The sequence below is a fragment of the Anneissia japonica genome, unplaced genomic scaffold (assembly GCF_011630105.1).
Source record: "Anneissia japonica isolate Jap-2015-1 unplaced genomic scaffold, ASM1163010v1 scaffold171446_len717541_cov154, whole genome shotgun sequence".
Lineage (NCBI taxonomy): Eukaryota > Metazoa > Echinodermata > Crinoidea > Comatulida > Comatulidae > Anneissia > Anneissia japonica.
Window position 1 is genome coordinate 429,780 of NW_022696538.1, and position 22,506 is coordinate 452,285.

Below are 22,506 nucleotides of genomic sequence, written 5' to 3' on the forward strand. Positions count from 1 at the left end.
TATATTTGTTTTTCACAAGGTAAATCATATGACAGTAACACTTGTGTTAATTAAATATGATTGTGTCCTTGTGCAAGACACATTAGTTACATTGCTTCAGTCCACCCAGTTGTATAAATGGGAACCAGCAAACACTACGGAAACTGGGGATAAGCTCCAGCCCATTGAGCCCCTAGTGGCTCGGAAAGGTTAGTTTTTTTAGTTAATTAAATATGTTAATAAGTATTAGGACTTTAGTATTAGAAAATTGCTAGCATATCAAAAATGTAAATACTCATATCTCACTGTTGAATTCCTTAGACCACAAGTTGAAATTTGTAGAGTTATGTAACAACATCAGTTCAAAACAAGCTTCCAAAATTGACTTTATTTAACTCCGCTTCGTTAAATTTGCTTCAAGGGTATGTAATGTTCGAAAAGGTTCTATCAATCTTCCTTCATTTAAAAGTCGGCGTAATTTTCTGAATTTAACATTTTTATTTAAATGTTAGTTATTTAACATCCTTATTTGGTATTTCTCTAAACCCCAAGGTGCCGTAATACCATTATTGAATTTTTCACAATTTCTTTTGCCAGAGTCAATGTTACTGAAATGAGTTAATTATTAGATTACCAAGATTGTATAACAATCTTAACAAAGAGGATTTTCATTAGATATATTTGTTGGAGTATATAAAAATAAGATCAAATCTATTACACATAGGCAAACTAGAGTACGTTTTTTAGATTTAATGTGACTTTGCTCATATTTTTATTAGTTTATTTGTATCGGTATTTTGTTTCCATTCTGTAAGTGGCGGGCCACTCGCTGTTTATTGCAAATTGAAATAAAATATAAAATAAGCCTATATATAGATCATCAAAGAAAGGTATATACAGTGTTCGAATATTAAGAATATGATGGTAAATCGTGTAGCATAGCTCTCAACGAATATTGTCTTATAAATGCATTGTGAAAAAGCCTAGTGCTCCCCGAGAGGGCGCTGAACCAGGTAAGTCAGGAGGTACGGCTGGAAATAAATAGTAACATAGTAACACAATATTAACAGAGGCTTCATGGTTGAACAAATTCATAAAACTGACAGGTACATTGTATTAAAAGAATCATTACATTTACTATCCACTATATTCAGCCCACTTGGACTTCAAGTATTTACTAACCAATATATTCAGCCAACTTGAATTTACTATCCAATATATTAAGCTTACTTTGACTTTCAGCATTTACTATCCAATATATTCAGCCCATTTGGACTTTTAGAATTTACTATCGAATTCAGCCGACTTGGACTTTTAGCATTTACTATCCACTATATTCAGCCCACTTGCAATTTTAGCATTTACTATCCACTATATTCAGCCCACTGAATCTTGTATAAGCTACTGTACTATCAAATATCAACAGAAGATATTCATACACCACACCACAGCTCATCACTGCCGTCAAAACAATGATCAATACCATCGCATACGTAAAAGTTGGGAAGACAATATCCATCATCTTTACACTGGAACTCAAACTCGCCACAAACTAATAAGAAAATTTTAAAAATTAAATGCAGTCGAGATATATATTTAATAAAAAATGGTGTAGATGTATTAATTAACTCGTCTTTACACTCTATTCTTAACTATCTTGTAAAATTTTTATTGTAATTTATTTGTATTGCTTGGTATTGCAATGTTGGGTAGTGGATAATGGCCCATAATGGCATACTGAAGAATTGTATTGACAGGATGTCTATTTCATGGTTGAGCGGAAGTTAATGGTAGTGCCACCGACTGGAAGCAAATGGTTGCACTTTATACATTACAGGTATGTCGATATAACTTTAGTATTTAATACACACATCTAAAATTGAGATCAGTGTGATAGAGCCATCTGTACATTTATATACATGTATACATTTTTAAATTAATAATTTTTTATGCATAACTTAATTGTTATTTTACTTAAGTTATTTCAATTAATTTCTATGATTTTGTTTTTGTTATTTTCTTTAAATTGATTGAATAAGCTTCTCAAATCCATTTAAATAGGCTTCTGAAATCCATACATTTTATTTTTATATGAGACTTACATAAGTGTCCCTTTAATAGGGGTTATTTGACCATTTGGCACACTCAGAAAGTGTCCCCCTTAAGAGGGTTGGCCGCAGTGATTGTTTTTTCTCTTTCTGGCAAAGCCACCTTTATTCCCATTATTGTATCATTATTATATAAACCATAAAAATTTACATAAAATCAATATAAGAACATAATAAATTATTCTCAGTTTTCGTACATTTTTCATTTTCATCTTATTTTTTTTACAAATAATTTATTTTAATTTAACACGTTCTATTTTTTTCAATTCGCCTCATTACATTTCCTTTAATCATAAAAATTTGCTTAAATATCTATATAAGACATAACAAATTAATCTCAGTTCTACATATTTTCATTTCCATCTTAATTTTTAAACAAATTAATTTATTCATTTAACAATTTTTAGGTTTTTTTCAATTCACATCATTACATTTCCTTTAATTTAGACTATAGATTCCACCTTAATTTTAGCTCAGCAATGAACATCCTGTTTAAATTAACATTTTTTATTTTACCTTTTGCTTTTAACCATGATTTGTAAATTACATAAGCTAATGTAATTCATTGCTTTTAACATTCTTAACTCCACATACAATATCAGTATACGAAATCATTTTTACATTCTGGTTTTCCAGTTTGTTGATTATGTTAGCTACACAATCCCAATAACCTTTAAGTCTTTGACACTCATAAAACATATGCTTCTCATTTTCCCCCTTTTTTACATAAATTACAATTAGGGTTTTGTTTTATGTTCCATACAACCAACCTCTTATTATTTGGTAAGATTCTATGTAATAAGTTAAAATTCATCTCTGCTATTTTTTTTTCTTTTATTCTGAAGACCTTATTACTCCATATTAAATCCCAGTCAATATGTTTACCTTGAAAGATATTCTCCAATTGCTTTTGGGAAGTTGGTTCACATAATATTTGTTGTATTTGTTTAGCATAATATGTTTTTGAATTAACCTTTAAGAACTCATCGTTTATAATTGAAGGCTTGTTGTTTATCTTATTACATATTTGCTCTATTTACGGTTTTGGTATTGCATCTAAAACCTGTTTTACCTGTATAATCCAATTTCTTTGATTTATAAGAGCTGCTTTTATCATAGTTGTGGTTTTATTCTATTTCCATCACATATATCACCCACATAAATTATATTGGAATTAATCTACTCACTAAAAAACAACGGTTTGTTCTTCAATCTAATGGCTTCATTTCCTCATAGCAGTTGTTTCTTTATTTCATTTACATCTAAATTTCCAAGTTGCGAAATGTTGGTTTTATTTTCTAGTACAATTGATTAAAGCACATCAGCATAAAATTTTTGGAAAATTTTTAAGATGTATATTATCATTTATCTGTAGACAAATAATGTGCATGGGGATTTCAGGGGTGCAAATTTCTGCATATAATACTTTAGAATATCTTTCCATAAACCATCTTCGCCACATAGCCACCTTTTTATCCATTGAAACTTAAGTGCAAGGCATTGAGTGTAGAAATCAGGTGCTTTCAACACACCAACGTTTGTATTTCCAATTAGCGTTTTACGTTTAACCTTTCTGTGGAGTCATTCCAAATGAATTTTAACACAATTCCGTTAAAAATCTTAAAAACCTTTTCTGGGACATCTATCACACTTGCATTATCCATACATTGTCAGACTTGCAATATTAAATGTACATTAAATGATAATTTTAAATGTGGATGAAATTATTCAATGTGTCAAAAATACCAATGATGAATAAAGTACTTACAATTACAATCATGTTCATCATTCCACCGTTTGCAATCTTTCACTCCATCACAAACATAAGATTTTGGAATACAAATGGTTTCATTGGCACAGCGGAAAAAGCCTCCTGGACATCCGTTATCTGAAATAGATGCTACATACTTGAACGCCTTTTCACATAATTTAGAAGATTTTAGGTGATTATAAATTGAGAAAACATTGATCAATAAAAAAAACCTCTCTTGACCAATAAGCAAATTGCAGTTTCTAATACACTGAATGTTGTTTTTTCCATAATTTTTTATGTAATGTTGTGTATGTTGCAGAATTTGGGGGTGGGTCAATTGCCTTAGGTACAGTGATTTGGTTCGTTTTGGTTGACCCTGGTCTCCCCAAATTTCAGTATTATTTTTGTAACTTTCTCTTATGTACATTTTGTTGTTTAACAAACCTAATAAACAATGAAATGAAATGAAAGGGGTGTTTTAAGAAATAATCACTCTATTTTGAACACTGTATTTAAAAACTGAGTTTTTCCCTTCAAATTATTTTTTTAGAAAGAGTTATAAAATGTGTTGTAGAAAACAAAATGATCTAAAGTATTTATATTTACTGTACAAAAACAATTAATCACACTTATTACAAAATACACTATCTTGACATATTAATATAATTCATATTTATAGTTATATATAAAAAAAATCGTTTATGTAAAATAAAAATACATATGGGCAATAGAACACAACATTTTATTCAACAGATATTTTGAACATATTCTAAACCTTTATAATAATATTTCTGGTAAAGTCTCATCTAAACAATGGACCTCCGAACACTTTCCATTCCGCAAAGGCATCTTCCAGGGTGATCCCCTATCACCGATTTTTTTTTTAATTATGTTTTGATCCTATTTTACAATTTTCTAGATAATAAAAGAAAATTTTTGCTATACTGTAGGCCTACTTTTCTGATATATATAGTGACATGAGGAGGGAGGAAAAAAAATTACTGACAACTTTCACAACATGAAACTTGAGCCACGTGAATAAAAAAAATCCGTTTTTGATAACTTACGTTACATGCAATTATTTAGATGTTCCTGTAGCTTGAATGAATCAATATTATTGTTAAAAACTTTTTCACATAAAAATTATGTAATGAACTACTACATACAGTACTAACTGAATTGAAAACCTTCCTGTAAATTAAATAACATGTATTGAAAAATTGCATTATTTTCAGGTAAATTTTGCATCGTTTTGGTTTTCGGCTCAGATTTTGCGTAGACATCCTGTAAACTATTAGATTTTAGTTTTTCCACGCACGTTCTTTAATATACAATGCAAATTGGAGACATTTGGCTTGCTTACATTAACTTTATTTTTTTATCCACTTTTTCATGGAATTGCCCATATATAGATTAAAAAAACGAAAACACGAAATATGTGTTAGTGTTTCAAAAGTCAAATCTCTATGTCAAATGTGCATAAGACAGTATCATATGCACATATATGTGCATTACCATATGCACATATAACATATGAATTGTTACTTATACAATCTTATGCTGTACTTATATAATATCTCGTATGATATATATATGTATATATATATAATTATAATATATATAATTATAATATACAACCATATCTATAGCCCCGTTTCCCAAACTGTTTCTTCTGGCACCTAAGTTATGATATCCCACACTCTCGACGTGACCCATCTAATAATTTGATATTAAATGTACAGTGACTTTTATAAGACCACCGAGATCGGATGCTGACGTTTTAAAAATGACTACTCGACATCGATTTTTGCTTACCATATCAGTGGCCGAATTCATAATAGAGGGGGCTGAGAGACGGACATTTGCGCATAGCGCCCCAGTTCAGACAACTATGGTTGGGGCTGACGTAAGACCTTTTATGATTATGGTATCTAAATGGCCGGAAATAACACTCTTAAGAATTAAATTTGAATACAATTTTCTTTTGAAAAATTTAGGGGGTCTTACTTGAATTTGTCACTGTTGATAGTCCCTCTTCACTACAATGTTAAAATAAGAAACTTGAGTTAAAAAAAAAGATTCCAAGCTCAAGCCTGACTGACCTAAAATCCCGAAAATATAGCATAACATATTTCCAATTTTTAGTTAATATATTTGATAAACGTAAACCATAAACTTTTAGCCCTGTGATTACCATTATATCAACCAAAATACACCGGGGCAGTGGCGTTTTCTAGCCATCGGATCTGTTAAATTCATATCAACCGTGTTCATTAGCACATATGAATTGACAATCTGTTTGCAAGCCTGCTCGCGACCCATAATTTGGGAAGCGTGGCTACAGTATATGACAATGAATGAAATTCTATACATAGCAAAAGTAATAATGCACTGAGTAATGATAGCAAGTCAGGCAATATAGACGATCTACTAAAACATTTTAACAGCTTTGGAAACTATTAATGAACAGGAATGATTAAGCAATAATAAAACTAGCATGTACATTTGTTACACAAATGAAATAATTGAAATATGATGTTTCTGGTGTCAATACGTACCACAAAGGGCTTCATCCTCGCCATTAAGGCAATTTTCTATACCATCACAAACTTCATAGTACTCTAGGCATATACCTGTGTCAGTGCACGTGTACTGTACATCGGTGCATGCTGGGAAAGGCAGACGAAGATGTTAGGAAAGAAAGAAAAACTAAAAAACTAAACTTACTATGTCGGTTTGTACAACAGGACACAGGGCCTTTCCTCGTTGCCATAATGAGAAATAATGTTGAAATTGCAACAACAAAATCATTAAAGATTATAATGTAAAAATAGCGAGGGTGATATGGAGAACCATTGCGCGCTATATGAGCCGACCTTGAGTAGGTCGGTGCATTTGTAGTTCATAGTAGTTCAGTGATTGAAAGCGAAAATTGTTCATGCTTATCACGTAATTTTGCATTTAATCTAGCTGCAGTTGATTTAACTATTCTACAAGTTTCATTTAGATCCATTTATAAATTATTAGGGGTATTTAGGTCTGGGACCTTAGCAATTTTAATGACCATGAAATTCACACCCGAATGTAGATTGTCACTAAGATTTATAAAATACTGTCAGAAAGTTTCATCCAGATCAGTTTTTGGGATATCTGAACTGGGATGTCTGCCGTTACATGACCCTCACGACAACACCCTACGCTGGATCGCAACTAACAATTATTTTTTTAGTGGTCCATGACAAACCATTCTGTAGAGTTTCATTTTGATCCATTGGTCACTTTTTGAGATGCCTAAACTTCCACACCTGAGTATGTATCATCTTCAAGTATAATAATTTCTTCTTTGTAACTTGGTTAAACTTTCCCAAAAGTTTAATTCAGATCATTTTATTCTTTTTTAAACATCTGGTTTAGAACGTTTTCTTTTGAATGGTCCTCATCCACACCCTACTCCGGATCGTCACAAAATGTTATCTTTACTAGACCTTGACAAACTATAGAAAGTTTTATTTAGACCCACTGATAGGTTTTTTTTTTAGAGATATTAAGTCTTGGACGTCAGCATTTTAAATGACCCTCACATTTACACCCTAAATTGGATCGTTACCAACACATAGTAATATTTTCCTTGTAACCTGGTCAAACTTTCCCGAAAGTTTCATTCAGATCGGTTGATCCGTTTCAGAAATATTTGGTCGGGGACGTTTTCCTTTCAATGGTCCTCATATCCACACTCTACTCCGGATCGCCACAAAAATGGATCGTTAGAAATTAAAATGACCCTCATATTTACACCCTAAAGTGGATCGTCATCAAAGCAAAATGATTTTGTCCTTGGAACTTGGTTAACCTTTCCCGAAAGTTTCATTCAGATCGGCTGACCTTTTTTTGAAATATCTAATGTAGAGCGTTTTCCCTTAAATCCTTTTAATTGGTCCTCACATCCACAATCCACTATAGATTGACATTAAATATTAGAAGGGATCCTCGATATATGGTTTGTGCTTTGACAAAGTATGGAAAAGGTCCAAGCATGGAAAGTGACCAAACTACAGGGCAAAAAGATAGGAAAAACGATATGAAAGAAAAAATTAAATAATCAGAACAAAAACAGTAGCATTTCGAGCTACTGCTGGGAAAATTCAATGAACAGAAATAAGATTGTTTGAATTGTATTTATTGGATGCAATCAATTCAGATTACTTTGTTCATTATTATTATACAACACTGAGAATACATAACACAGTACTGTACTGTCCGACGACATAATGTTTGAGTCATGAAAAAAACAAAGACAATTTGTTTTCTCTGCTAAAGTAGAATGGTAATATCTGCATATATATATAATATACAGAAAAATAGCAAACATGATTTTGTTCCGACATGCTGTACGTACAGACCTACATCAATTTTACAAATAGCAAATTTGATTGCATATAAAATCATCATCATCATCCCATAGTCAAGTTGACCGTTGGGACACCGTAGATGACCTACCAACCAGTTCCTTCCATCCTTCTCGATCCTCCATCTTCCGTAGTGTGTCACTTAGCTTTAAGCCTGTCCATTCTGTGATGTTGTCTTCCCATCTCTTTCTTTGTCTACAAGTTCCTTGCAGGAATGTTTTGGCAATTCCGGACGATCTTGATATGTGACCGTACCACTTTAATTTTCTTTTCATTACAATGGTCATAAAATATGAGTATCTAATACCTCAATACAATGTTGTATTCATTAACAGTTTATTTGGTGTGTTCTTTTATTGGCTGGATTATTTTAGAAAGCATAACAGCAAATTCATGCAATAACACAACTTACTGCAATTGGATTCATCCGTGTTATCCAAACAATCCTCATGACTGTCGCAGGTTAGTCCAAATGGAATGCATTTACCATCAGTACATTGGAAGTCCTCTTGTGCACACACTGTGAATAATAATGGTAATGTTGATATTTTAAATACTCTATTGGTTAATTACCATATAAATTATTTGCATTGTTGGTAACATTGTCAATTAGTTATCGATTAATTGATTTATTGAATACACCTCAAAAAGAGGAGAGTAAAACATAAACACACAATACATATGAAAAAACCCCGAAAAAACAATGACAATGTTTATGAATCAGTTGAAATTATATATTTAACGTACATCCAAAGCCTTAATTATTTTGTTCATGTCACAACACAAATTAATAAAAACCAATAGCTTTGAGGCTAGGAGTCCGATTCTATGTGGTCGTTTGGATCTACAGGTGTTTTGAATTTTCTTACGTTCACTTTTGAATACCACGACCACACCCCCGATTAAGGGGACGGGGAAATTTTCTGAGAGCGCCAAATGATTGTATAAGCCCTATTAAGGGGACACACATATATTTTGACACCTTTTGAGAAATACACTATAAGTTACGGTACTTATCCTAAGAGTACACATCAGTATAGGCCTAATGTATGTGTTGCTTCGTATAAACCAATCTCATCAATTTTGACCCTTAACCATAGGATTTCTTTTTCTTTGTTTTTCATGTACTTTCATATAGGATTCTAATCCATTCCGTAAAATTTACCCTTAATTCAAGTCGTTACTCTATTCATGCAACATTTATCAATTGGAAAGCTCAATATTAAAAATTTAAAAAAAAAGAAAATTTGTTTTTAACATTGCATAATGAAATAATATTTGGAGGATATATAACTATTGTTGATTGAATTGCATTTCAGTGACTTCATATTATAAATGAATTGTATTTGAATTTTAAATAGTAGTCAATCTCTTCATGAAACACCTTGGACAACTTGCCATAACATCCGCTTTTGATCCCATCAAACCACGGTTTTGGACCAGATGTTGATGATGTACTTTACATCATACAATCCAAACACATTACTAAAACACTAAACCATGTAAAGAGTATAAACAAGCATTCAACATGGAGCCCATGACAAACAATATTTTATTCTTTTAGACATCAGTATCCATATTACATCTGACTATACATTAGACACTAAGGTCTTCAGAAAGCCAACATACACACCAATACCTACACTATACTAATCATAATCCCATCCAGCACAAGCTAAGTGTAGTCTGTACTCACATCAATAGGAAAGATTCCTCAATGTTTGTAGTTACTCCATTTTTTTGGAGTGTCTGCGCCCTCCACAAAACTCCGATTTTGGAGATTTTGCGTACTATTACTTAAACAAGCTCCCTCTATATAGAGAGAGCAAAACTTTAATTCAACCCTCCGATTTTTCGGGTTTTGCGTACTATAAGCGAAAACTCAAAAAGTGTAGATTTCAAATTTTTGAGAATTTTACAATACGCAAAACCTCCAAAATCGGAATTTTCAAACGTTTAACCAACCCCGAGTCAGATTTAGGAGGTTTTGCGTACTATACGCGAAAACTCCGAAATCGGAGTTTCAAAATTTTCAATAAAACCTCCGATTTCGGAGTTTCTGTGTACTATGTGCGAAAACTCCAAAATCATAGATTTCAAACTTTCAATCAAACCTCCGTTTTCGGAGTTTCTGCGTACTATACGCGAAAACTAAAAAATCTGAGTTTTCAAACTCTGAATGAAATCTCCATTTTCGGAGATTCTGCGAAGGCCTATTATTAAATAAAACAAAGCTCTTTCCATATTAAGAGCAAAACATTTAATCAACCCTCCGATTTCGGAGGTTTTGCGTACTATACCCTAAAACTTCAAAATCGGAGTTTTCATACATTTAACCAACCCACAGATTTCGGAGGTTTTTAGTACTATACGCAAAACCTACGAAATCGGACGTTTGATTAAAAGTTTTGCCATGCTCGTTTTGCTCTCTCTATAGGCCTATAGAGAGAGCTTGTTTAAATAAAAGTTTTAAAACTCCGATTTTGAAGTTTTTGCCTATAGTACGCAAAACCTCCAAAATCGATGCGGGCAAAGATACTCCAATTTCGGAGTAACTACATACATACCTCAGATAATCTTATCACAGACAGAGAAGACCAAAGCAGAGACGAACAAACCATAAAAGAAGCGTTACACTCTTTTGGTTACCCTTCGAGAACAATAGACAACGTAAAAGCACAAATGAATGTTAAGGGGCAACAAACAACAAAGAGAACACAAAGACAAACAAGAGAAAAAACTAGGGGAAACATTTGTATCCCATATGTTAATGGGCTATTTGAAAAATTAAGAGGACTCTAAAAATCACAAAATAACAGGGTATTAAATAAGCCGACAAATAATCTACATATTTTGTCCACTCCCCGGAAAAAATCCAGATGATGAAGTGTACTAGGGCATTTATTCAGTTGGATGTCAAAATTGCCAGGCTGTGTACATCGGGGAAACAAAAAGGCCATTTAAAATTAGACTAAATGAACATAAAAATGAAAGCAACTCCATCAATAATGATCATTCAAAAAAAGACCAGATTTGAAAACTAAACCAGCCCTTCATGGAGGTACGGAAGAGACATTTATGTAAGCAGATATCACAAGGTTGTTTTTATCTTTGTTTTGGTTGCCCATAAACTGCAATCCAACCGGCTTCACCGCTTTGCCCAGTTGGTCCACTTTTACACAGCCTATACTCCTTTGAATCTTTACAGTTATTTGTAGTAAAGTGTTCGGCAGAAATATGAAAGTTGGGGGAGGGAGTGATCCAAGTGGCCTCTCTCAGACCAAATTGTACTGGGGAATGGACATTGGCACCAGAAAAACAGGCGTATGTCATTGGTAAAGCTCCGTAGCAAAGTGCTATGTAATAGCAGTGACCCTAAGGGCTCCCTGAGAGCTCATGCGCTATGTCACTGTTTATACATCTGATTAAAACGATGACTAAAGAGTATCAAAATTCCTCGCAATGAACATGTGTGAAGCTTAATAAAAAAAATACTGGATTTTAAGAGGGCCTTTAGAGGGTTTTTCACTTATGAATTTGAGCAGGAGTTTAAACTGATATTAATTAACAGTTTATAAATTTAAAAAAAATTATGAAGAATAATTTTGCATTTCAACTGCAAATTGATTCATTGATTTTGTGTATTAAGCACATCAAATATTAAAATTTCATGTAAATTAATGGGAACAATGCAAATATACTGAACAAATATAATATTACATTAAATATGTAAATGAATAATTAGCATAATCATGCAGGTACAAAAATCAATAAGCTCCGTCTTCTTATTACCGACTTGTATTCTGCCAAACTTGAAATCAATCGAACCTACAAAACGTTAGTTATCGTGGTAAAAGTTTACTATCAACAATAAAAATGATAGCGACATCGTCAGGGAAAAAAAAGCATGGGCAGACACAATAGCCTCCCTGTAGTATTTTATTGCATAATATATATGTCATCATAAGAGACAGATATATATATATATAAATTAATTAATTGTTTATAGAGAAGTAATCTTACTTCCACCTGCAGCTAAGCATCTAGTCGCTGGTAAATCTTCGCATGTGATTGGTTTTGTAAAATTCAACTCGAGCTGTAAAGTTATAAATGCATCTTGACAAGAACTGATGACATCAATACAATGGTCAATACATGGTTCATATTCGTAGCCATCACATTCAGGGAACAATAAGTTGCACATTAAAGACACCATGTTGCCATGGCAGGATGCACAAGGGAGAAGTCGGTTAATTACTTGATCCGCAAGTTCAAATGATTGAGAGTAAGCATTTGGAAAAGCAGCATAGGCATAAGGCAAATAACTGCCACAGCTTTTAACATTTATAGGGTGACATACGTAAGATGGCAAATCTGTAAAAAGAAAATACACATGAACATTTTGTTTAACAGGCTTAAATTCAATATTGAAAAATATAATTTAAAACCAGATCATTTGCTTCAAAGGATTGTTTCTACTGCACCCCCCCCCCAAAAAAATAAATAAATAACCCTTGAAATAGGACCAGTATAAATGGTTTTGAAATACTGTTTAAAACATAATTTTACTGTGCGTCGTTTGCAATTTTTTCTTGTTAATAAAGTAATACAGACAAGTGCAACTGTGCACATTATAAAGAATCAGAGACAATCAGTGCACTCGTTTATGAGTTTACTAGATTGCAAAGAATCAGAGCCAATCTGTGCACCGTTTGCAAGTTTGCTTGTTTAACACATATATTTATTCAACTTTTTTTATTCTGGATGGCATGCCCAATGTACAAGAATATACAAAAGTGTTTTTTAATTGAAAAAGAAAAATGTATGTTCCATTCCGTATCAATGGAAAAAGTCAGTCCACCAAAACCACATGTATAAAGACAAAAAGGGACATTAAAAGAAAAATAAACAGGTCTATGAACATACTGGTTAACTACAGATCGTTCTGACTGAAAAAGTCTTGTTGAGTGCGCTTTGTTGCAAGACATTTAGTGTTGATGATTATGATGATGTTAAAAAAAAACATGAATTAAATACAAAATAGAGGAGAGGCCTATAAACTAAATGAAAGCATTTTTTAAAATACTTCAGAAATTTTGGAAATCTCTAGTTATGTTGCTGGTAGTTAGTTCCAGTTCATAGATGCTTAAGAATAAAAGGTCCATTTTCCTTGACATATGTGCACATAGTGGAACTAAAAGATGATTATTTGTCTGACTTTGAGTGTTTTTAATCAATTTCGAGAAAAACAAACAAAAATAATAATGTATTTCTCCCTCAGTTATTCAGAGATGTAAGCTGGGGATCAAAAGTAACACTCAAGTATTTAAAAGAATCAACTCTTTCAATAAAGTTATCAAAGCTCACAGAACATTATTAAATTTGGAAATATTTGATGTTGTTTCAAAAATCATAAATTTTATTATCACAACAGAGTGGTGTCGTCACTGTGCATAACAGATTAACATGAAATGCTGTTTGGGAGAGAATAAACATAAATTATCCAAAACAATATGATAATTAAGGGGTTTTAAAGGCATATTTAATCAATTTTCGAGTCTACTAATAATGTAGAAGATACATATACATTTCTTTTTCTCCCCGACAAATTGTTTTTTTCTCTCCGACATGGGAGGGTGGGGGTGCAGCTCTTCCAGACGGGGGTCCCACTGGTGCCACCCCCGACGAAAACATGAAGACGAACATAGATAAAAACAATAGCCTCCGCACGTTGGGAGGCACGTTGAGGCTATCTAAAATAGGTTTATTAACTACTACTGTACTACTAATCAGTACCGTAATTCATACCTGTATTTTGGCAGGAAGATTCATCAGATAAATCAGAACAGTCATTGTATTCATCACAGTAATAGATGCTTCGTATACAATGATTGTTAGAACATAGAAAACCACTACAATACCCTATAAAAGGTAAAGGTAAAGATGAACAATCAATACACCAGAATTATACCTAATTCTATGTAAACTACTTATTTCAATCTGGGTACTTGGACTTTATTTTATTTATTTTTTTAAAAATATGTACAGTATTCTTATTTCCTATTTTCTAGTGCCTATTTAACTGTTTTTATTAAACACTATTATACTATATACTAGTACATTAAATGCAAACATTTAAATATTTAGACCAACTTCTAGCATCGCAGATTGAAGCACCGCATGGCATTAATATAAAATATATACGACTACTATGATTAACCTACAAAATAGTAACATTTATAAGTCGAAGACATAGATTGGACTAAACTCCCAAAATTAAAAATCTAATTTTAAAAGATTAAAATGCCAAATTTCATTAATGATATAATACCTGGTGCAGATAAGCAGTTTGTATCTGGTAAAGCCAAACAAGAAATCTCAAAAATGTTGTTATTCTGTGTTACAGCTTGAAAGGATCGTGAACATGCTGAAAGAACGTCTTGACACATTGCATCACATGGGTGCACTGGAGCTCCATCATCATCGTCACACCCTTGATACACAAGTGCACAAATAAGTCTAAAAAATACAACAATGGGTCCCTATTCAGTCAATTTGATTAATAGTATACAGTAACGAAACCAGAAGGGTGAAGGGGCGTTAAGCCACCACTTGTATCCTCTTGTCTCAATAAATTTAGTTGTAATCATGTTCAGAAAACAATTACAAACCTACAATAAAAAGGTAAAGAAAGGGAACATCGAAACCATGATTATCATTTAGTATTCATTTTAATTATTAGTTATTAAATATAATTATTATTATTACATTTATTATTTTTATTATTACATCATTATTACTAATCAGTAAAGAATACAAGTATGCAGATACGAAGGTTCATCAGATTAATGAGGAGAGTCTGTATATTCATCACAGTGATAGCTGCTTCGTATAGAAATAATGATTGATAAAGAATTATAAAATATTAACACGTAAAAATCTTTCTTTGAAACAATTTTATTGAGATCTTAACCTGTGTAAACATAGCTATAATTACAACTAATTTGATATTATTATTAAAGACCTTTAATAGCTTAATTCTAGTTTACTAAAACAATCAATATCACATAAAAATCGCATTAATAGATTTTATGTACTGTATGTCAATTAGATTGAATGAATAATTAATTGAATTAAACAGAGAACTTTTATTTGTATTTTATTATTTAATAATGAAGAAAATGATGGTGTTTTTTTTTCAAAACCTACCTCATTGAATGCTGGTGGCAGCTCGCTTCACTTTTAAACTCGTTTAGCAATTCTTCAGCTTGTTGTGTGTTATGTGCATATGTGTTTGGGAATATAGCCTTATGTGAGATAAGGATGTCACCACATATCACACTAGTAATGTTGTAACATTGGGGAGGAACTACTGGCTCCTCTACAAAGAAACACAAAATATGTTATTTTCATTAAAAATAATTCCTACCAATGTATTTTATTTTGACCAAAACAATTAAATTTGCATATTTGATATTGGACTGGAGTTGAATATCTTGGTGGTTAAGATGCTTGCTTTATAATCTAGGGCCCAGTGTTTTAGTCCACTTCCTAAGCCTCATATTGAGATTTAGTTTGTGTAAAACATTGTAAAAGCCATTGTCACTATTAAGACAGAGATATATACGCTATTGGCAATCCTTGGTGAGTGGGTAAAGGATAAAATCAAAATAAAGAATAATATACACTAAAAATTGGAATAGTACTACAAGTAGTAATAAATACCAGTAATTTTGTGGCAATTATCTTGGTTTTTGCATTTAAAATAATTCTGATATATAATCCTGCATAAATATTTGGTTTAACAAAAATGTAGACATTCTAATTATTTCAAATATAATGTAATATAGTTTGATGTATATAGCGCTTTATACCTGTGTGGGTGGTCAAATTGTACAGGGTTCTTTTATGTGCACACGAGCCAAATTGTGTACACTGAGCCTACACTTTATACTTATCCGAAAAGACTTGTTCAACCACCACAACCATAGGCGGGCGTGCCGCTCGAACCAGAGCCAATATTATGACTTCGGTCAACTCGACAAAAATAACTTTATTTTGCCCTAGCTTGACTGACCCAGCATCTCAAAAATCTATGGTTGGCGCATTTTTAAAAATACATTTGTCTTACCAGGAAGCCTAAAATTCTTAAACAGACTACTATTTTTCGAGCTTGAAAATGGATTTGATAAATAATATTTGCTTTGTTACAGTTCAAGAAACCAAGACATAACCATATAATTTATGTTTACCAGTCATTTTCAAACAATCTGCTTCATCAGAGCCATCTAGACAATCAGGATCACTGTCACATCTATAGCTTCCTTCAATGCAGCTCCCATCATTACACATAAATGAATTGCCACTACATGTTCCTGTTTGAGAAGGATAATTACATTTTGAATATGCCTAACCATAATAGTAATGAATACTATCAATTTTAAGGAAAATTTAAATTGTTACAACCCTAACCCATTGTCCATCAATTTCAGAAAAAAAGGGCCATATATAGAATTAAATTTTTGTTATAATATATTTGACACAAAAATAAAACACATTTACAGTAAATAAAATGACACACAGAGTGGCTAAAGTGAGACATGGGCAAAGCCCAACACGATGATTGTTTACTCCGAACTCTTAATACAATTTACATAAATCAAAAAGTACAATAACAATTTAAGTTAAAAAGTTTATACACAAGAAAAATTCTAGTACTTTTGAGGGGGGTCCGTGAACATTTCCTTCCTACTTTCTTTTCTCGATAGATTTTGCAAACGGAACCATATTAAAAGAAAATTAGTTCCTATGTACCTCTGAAAAATGTCGAAATAAAAATGGCTGCCGAAGCCATCTTGAAAATCATAAAAATCATGTCTGTCATGTATATCTTTTTAGCAAGGTTTGCCTAGGTCGAAACTAACTCCGGATAGGCCTAAATAAAATTAATTAGAAGATTGAACAAGTTATTTTTGTTAATGAATAGATAAGGATTACTAGTATGTCCATTTTTATTTATCAAATCTACGCAAATTTACTTTCAGAGTATATATTTCAATAATGAAAGTTGTTTACATATTTATTTGGCTAGCTTGAACTGTTCTTAGAAATTTAGGTTTGTCAAAATATTTTACAGACATTTTTTATTTATGGTTTGGTAACTAGCCTATCATTTTTTATCTCTTCTTCCTCCTCGTCCTCCTCTTCCTCCTCCTCATCATCGTCATCCTTATCATTATCGATGATCATCATCATCATAGACAAAGCATTATAAATGTCAATGTCAAAGACAAATGCAGATTTAAAGACGCAACTTGTCATTACTGCAAGAAGGTAGGCTACATTGCCACAGTTTGCTTAAGTACAAAGAGGGGCAAGCCACAAACAGTTAAAACTGTTTGCACTGATACTTCTGACAATAGTCCTATAGATGACACATATGAGCTAATGTTTGGACTTCACGCCAAATCAAGTTTTCCACCACTCAAAGTTAATATTGTACTTGATGGTTTTGAACCTGAAATGGAAATTGATATAGGCGCATCTATTTCAAAAATGTCCGATGAAAAATTTAACTCATTATGGCCAGAGAGGCAAAACTAAAATCATCCGAAAAGAAATTGCCCACATATACAGGCCAAGAAATTGAAACATGTTGAAGTTAAATATCATGATACTATTTGCATCTTACCCTTGACAGTTGTAAAGACTGACGGAACTAGCCTAATAGGACGTAATTGACTAGGCCTACAGCTATTAAAACTGGACTGGCAACTAATTAAGGTAATAAACAATCTTGGTTTAAACGCTATCCTGGCCCAGTTTGGTAAGGTATTTAAGGAAGAATTAGGTACTTTGAAAGATATCGAAGCCAAAATTCATGAGAATGAAGATGTCTTACCCAGATTTTGTAAAGCTGGGGTAGTTCCCCATGCCATGCGCAACAAGGTTGATGACGTATCAACAGTTGTTGTTAGACAAAGATTCCCGCAAACATGTTGTTATCAATACTTAAAAGGGACTGTATCAATACACTCGTTTACCATTTGGAGTATCTTCTGCCCCAGCAATTTTCCAAAGTGTAATGGAAGGAATTCTCCAAGGACTGAAAGGTGTCACTGTTTATTTAGATAACATTTTGATAACAGGCAAAACGATGCTGAGCATTTGCAAACCCTTACTCAGGTTCTGAATCGCCTGAAAAATTCAGGGCTCCGACTCAAAAAAAGCAAGTGTGTTTTTATGGTTCCGTCAGTGGAATATCTTGGGCACACAATTGATGCACAATGATTGAACCCTACAGACACCAAAGTGAAAGCAATTAAAGAGGCACCAGAAACAAAGAACCTTACGGAATTTCGCGCCTACTTAGGATTGATATCATGGGAAGTTCTTGCGAACTTGTCTAATACCCTCGCTCCGCTATATGAATTACTCCATAAGGATAAGGTTTGGACTTGGGGAAATTGGAACAAATTACTTTTGATAAGTCAAAAGAATTACTTTTATCTTCCAGGGTACTCGTACATTACGATCACAAAAAGGAAATTATATTATCATGTGATGCTTCTAAAAATGGAATAGGTGTTGTTTTAGCACATATCGCCAAAGTGACGGGCCTGAAAGCCCTGTTGCCTTTGCATCGAGAACACTTGCGGACGCAGAGAAAAAGTATTCGCAAATTGAAAAGGAAGGACTACAATGTGTTTTTGGCGTAACTCGATTTTATTCATACATTTATGGTCGACATTTTACCTTGGTAACGGACCACAAACCATTGCTAGGGTTGTTTGATGAAGATGGAATTGTACCAACTCAAGCGTCAGCGCGAATTCAGCGATGGGCATTAAAATTAGCAACCATACATTACGTTTTAAACCAACTCAAGCTCACGCTAATGCCGATGCACTCAATCGTTTACCATTACCAGATACTTTCTCGTATTTTGTTCTATGTCGAGAAAGGCTGGCCTGATATTATTCCGCATGAAGATAACTTAAAAGCATATAAGCATATTGGACACGACGTGCAGAACTGTCTACACAAGATGGTCGTATCTTGTGGGGAAATAGAGTCGTTATTCCACCGTCTGGTAGAGCACAACTTTTACAAGCACTACATGACAGTCATCCTGGTATAGTAAAATTTAACAGTTTCGCTCGTGTATCTTTGTGGTGGCCAAACATGGATCAAGATATAGAGGCCATATCGAAACAATGTGATAGTTGTCAACGTAATCAGTCATTACCAGCAAAAGAACCACTACATCCATGGAGCTGGCCCAATCGACCGTGGTCGCGACTGTATATTGACTATGCCGGCCCATTTATGGGGAAAATGTTTTTGATTTTTGTTGATGCATATTCTTAGTGGCTCGAGGTAATTCCTGTAAATTACTCTACAACTTCCACTACTGTAGATAAACTTAGACTAGTATTTGCATCTCATGTATTGCCAGATAAATTTGTTTCTGATAATGGAACTTGCTTTAAGAGTGACGAATTTAAGACATTTTTTATCCAAGAATGGTATTAAACATAGTTTAATCGCACATACCACCCTTCATCTAACGGCCTCGCCGAACGTTCTGTGCGCTCTTTAAAGGAAGCATTGAAAAGAGCAACAACTGGTTCCATCGAAATAAAGGTAGCACGTTTTCTTTTTAGGTATAGGAATACACCACATAGCACTACTGGGAAAACCCCAGCAGAATTACTTATAGGCCGGAAGATGAAAACCCATTTGGATCTGTTATTATTACCTTATGTTGCGGATCGAGTTGCCGATCTTGTCGAAAAACAGAAGTTCGCCATGTTCAATATCGTTCATTTGTTGAGGGAAGGAAGTGTATGTGAGAAATTTTAGAGGACAAAACCCAAAGTGGTTACCGGAGAAGATAATTTCAGAATCTGGCCCAATCTCATATAAAATTAAGTTAACAGATCGGCGTGTTTGCCGTCGTGCCGGTCACATACGAAAACGTTTCAGTAACCCTCAGTAACATACAGAACAACCTACGGATCTGGAAAGTGTTGAGCCACCTACGATAAGTCTGCCGGACTTACCACCACTACTCAATAACCCAAGCAGAGTAGAAATTCAACAAACACCCGTTGAGCCAACACCGACTGTTAGGCCAACCCCAAGTTTATATCCTTTGCGAATTAGAAAACCACATGACCGTTACGGATATGATACAAACAAGAACTGATTATAATTACTCATTTATTAGAGTTACTATTAGTTGAATATTATAATGGCCATACATTTAATGAGCATATTATTGGACAATTTACTATTCTTTTTATAATCACATCATTGATTCTATTTTATGTTGATCATATTGCCTATCCATTTTATGCAACTTTTGCTGGGATGTGTTGGAATTTCATAACAGATGATGGACACCACTGGTGATTGTATATTTAGAATAGGAAGTTCGTAAATACTTATATACTGCTCCCAGAAAATGGTTAAATTAGAAGGGAGAGAATGTAATATATTGAACCCTATAGTTTACCTATTGAAACCTACAGTCCATCTGTTACTATAATAACCGATTGACCACTAACACACACACTTTATATTAAAGTACCAACTTTGGGGTTTTTTGGCATTCCTTTCTATTTACGCACTTGTATATACTGTTTATAACATTTTTGAATAAAGCACTTTAGATCTAGCTACTAGACGAGTCATAGTTAACCTCTCTCTGTCTTCAGTCATTTGCATTCATCACATTAGTAGTTTAATATAACAAAACATTACAGGCCCATTCTATTTTTTGGGGAAAAAAATAGGAAGTACCAGAACCAGAATGCATACCAAAAAATTGTTTAAGAAAAACTTGTAAGGTCCCTTCAATGTGGAAAAGATTTCTTTTCACAAAGAATTATCAACATTGGATGTCTCCCTAGAAGCTCCCTCGGTGAACTAGACTAGATCCTTTCCCGTTCCTCCTTGAATAAACAGTTAGAGCTAATACGATGTCTAATTACAAAACTGTATGGATCAGTTTCTCCAGAATTCATAGAATCAAGGGACATTATTAATAATAATAATAAGAATCATATAAGCAATTATATATTTTTATAAACATGGAAAGTAATTATAGTTGTAGATATTAATTTAATTTATTTTACATAATGAATTTAGAATTTAGTTTTATAGATTAGTAGATTTTGGAATTTTAATATACTTATTTTATTTTTATTAATGTGAAATGTGTATTTCTCTGAATTGCAAATAACAACGAAATTTCTCTATTATTGTAAATCTTTTTGTAACTGGCTTCTGTATTTCCGTTATTGTATTATTATTGGTTTGATTTTACTACTTTTATATTGTAAATTACTATAATTATTGTGAAATCTTTTATATTTCTGATGTTGGTCTTGTGAAGCGCTTTGATCATTTCTGGAAAAGCGCTATAAACATATTATTATTATTATTATTATTATTATTATTATTATTATTATTATTATTATTATTATTATTATTATTATTATTATTATTATTATTATTATAAAGAAGTCAAGTCACCGAATACTTCACGTTCGGACAAGAATAAAAGGGGTAAGTTGGATATTGCATATATTCCTCTAAAGAACTATAAATGTGATTAATATTTTTTTTATAATGTAATATAAGCCATCTTCCTTAGGCAGGTGTTATATTAAGTAAATATAAATCAAACCGATATTACCACAATTGATCCTATTTTGAGTAAGTGACTTACCTAAACCATTATGGCTAGCAGGATGCATACAACAGATAGATGTGCCGGCAGAAATAAGAATACCGAAGGCAATGTACAAGACTACTCCAGACAACATGGTTGGAAATCAAGAATCACACGCCAGCTACTTGTATCATACGTTTATCCGTTACGCTAAAGAGTGGACGAATGATGAACAACCTTGCAAAGTGGATTTAGTTTCATTTGATTTGCCTATTATAGCATAAACGGATACTAGCTGACATAGTCTGACGAATTCATGTTGATAACATCGACGGAAACTTGCAGTAAGTTTACATATCCATTGTGCCAGATTTTATAATAATCGGGGAATAGTGAAAATTAATAATAATGATGATGATGAGAATGATTAGGAGGATGAGGAAGGTGAAGAGAATGGGGATGAGGATGAGGGCGCTTTTTAAATCTTATTATTACCTCCGCCAATTGGCAGGAGGTTATTTTTGCCTGTTTATTTATCTGTCTGTCGGCTTGGTGTGAACAGCATACAACCCATAGTTT

At 32.9% G+C, this 22,506-nt stretch overlaps 1 protein-coding gene across 2 annotated transcripts; it reads right to left on the bottom strand.

Moving 5' to 3' along the window:
- Positions 1-105: 105 nt before the first annotated feature.
- LOC117102119 (atrial natriuretic peptide-converting enzyme-like) lies at positions 106-22,125 on the bottom strand. Of its 2 annotated transcripts, XM_033242321.1 has the most exons (10): positions 21,985-22,125; positions 16,499-16,621; positions 15,456-15,627; positions 14,578-14,765; positions 14,055-14,168; positions 12,270-12,620; positions 8,659-8,766; positions 6,399-6,509; positions 3,856-3,975; positions 106-1,531 (listed from the first exon to the last, which is right to left on the bottom strand). In XM_033242321.1, the coding sequence occupies exons 1-10, from the start codon at positions 22,079-22,081 to the stop codon at positions 1,413-1,415; spliced, it is 1,503 nt and encodes a 500-aa protein (XP_033098212.1). In that variant the 5' UTR covers positions 22,082-22,125; the 3' UTR covers positions 106-1,412. The 2 variants fall into 2 exon arrangements, with proteins under 2 accessions (XP_033098212.1, XP_033098213.1); XM_033242322.1 differs by lacking the exon at positions 6,399-6,509.
- Between the last annotated feature and the right edge of the window lie 381 nt (positions 22,126-22,506).

Coding starts and splice junctions, on each gene's coding strand:
- LOC117102119 (XM_033242321.1), bottom strand. CDS start 22,081: ATGTTGTCTGGAGTAGTCTTGTACATTGCCTTCGGTATTCTTATTTCT. Junction 14,766..15,455: donor TGCCACCAGCATTCAATGAG/GTAGGTTTTGAA, acceptor TGTATTTTTTAG/ACTTATTTGTGCACTTGTGT. Junction 6,510..8,658: donor CACGGATGAATCCAATTGCA/GTAAGTTGTGTT, acceptor TGCCTTTCCCAG/CATGCACCGATGTACAGTAC.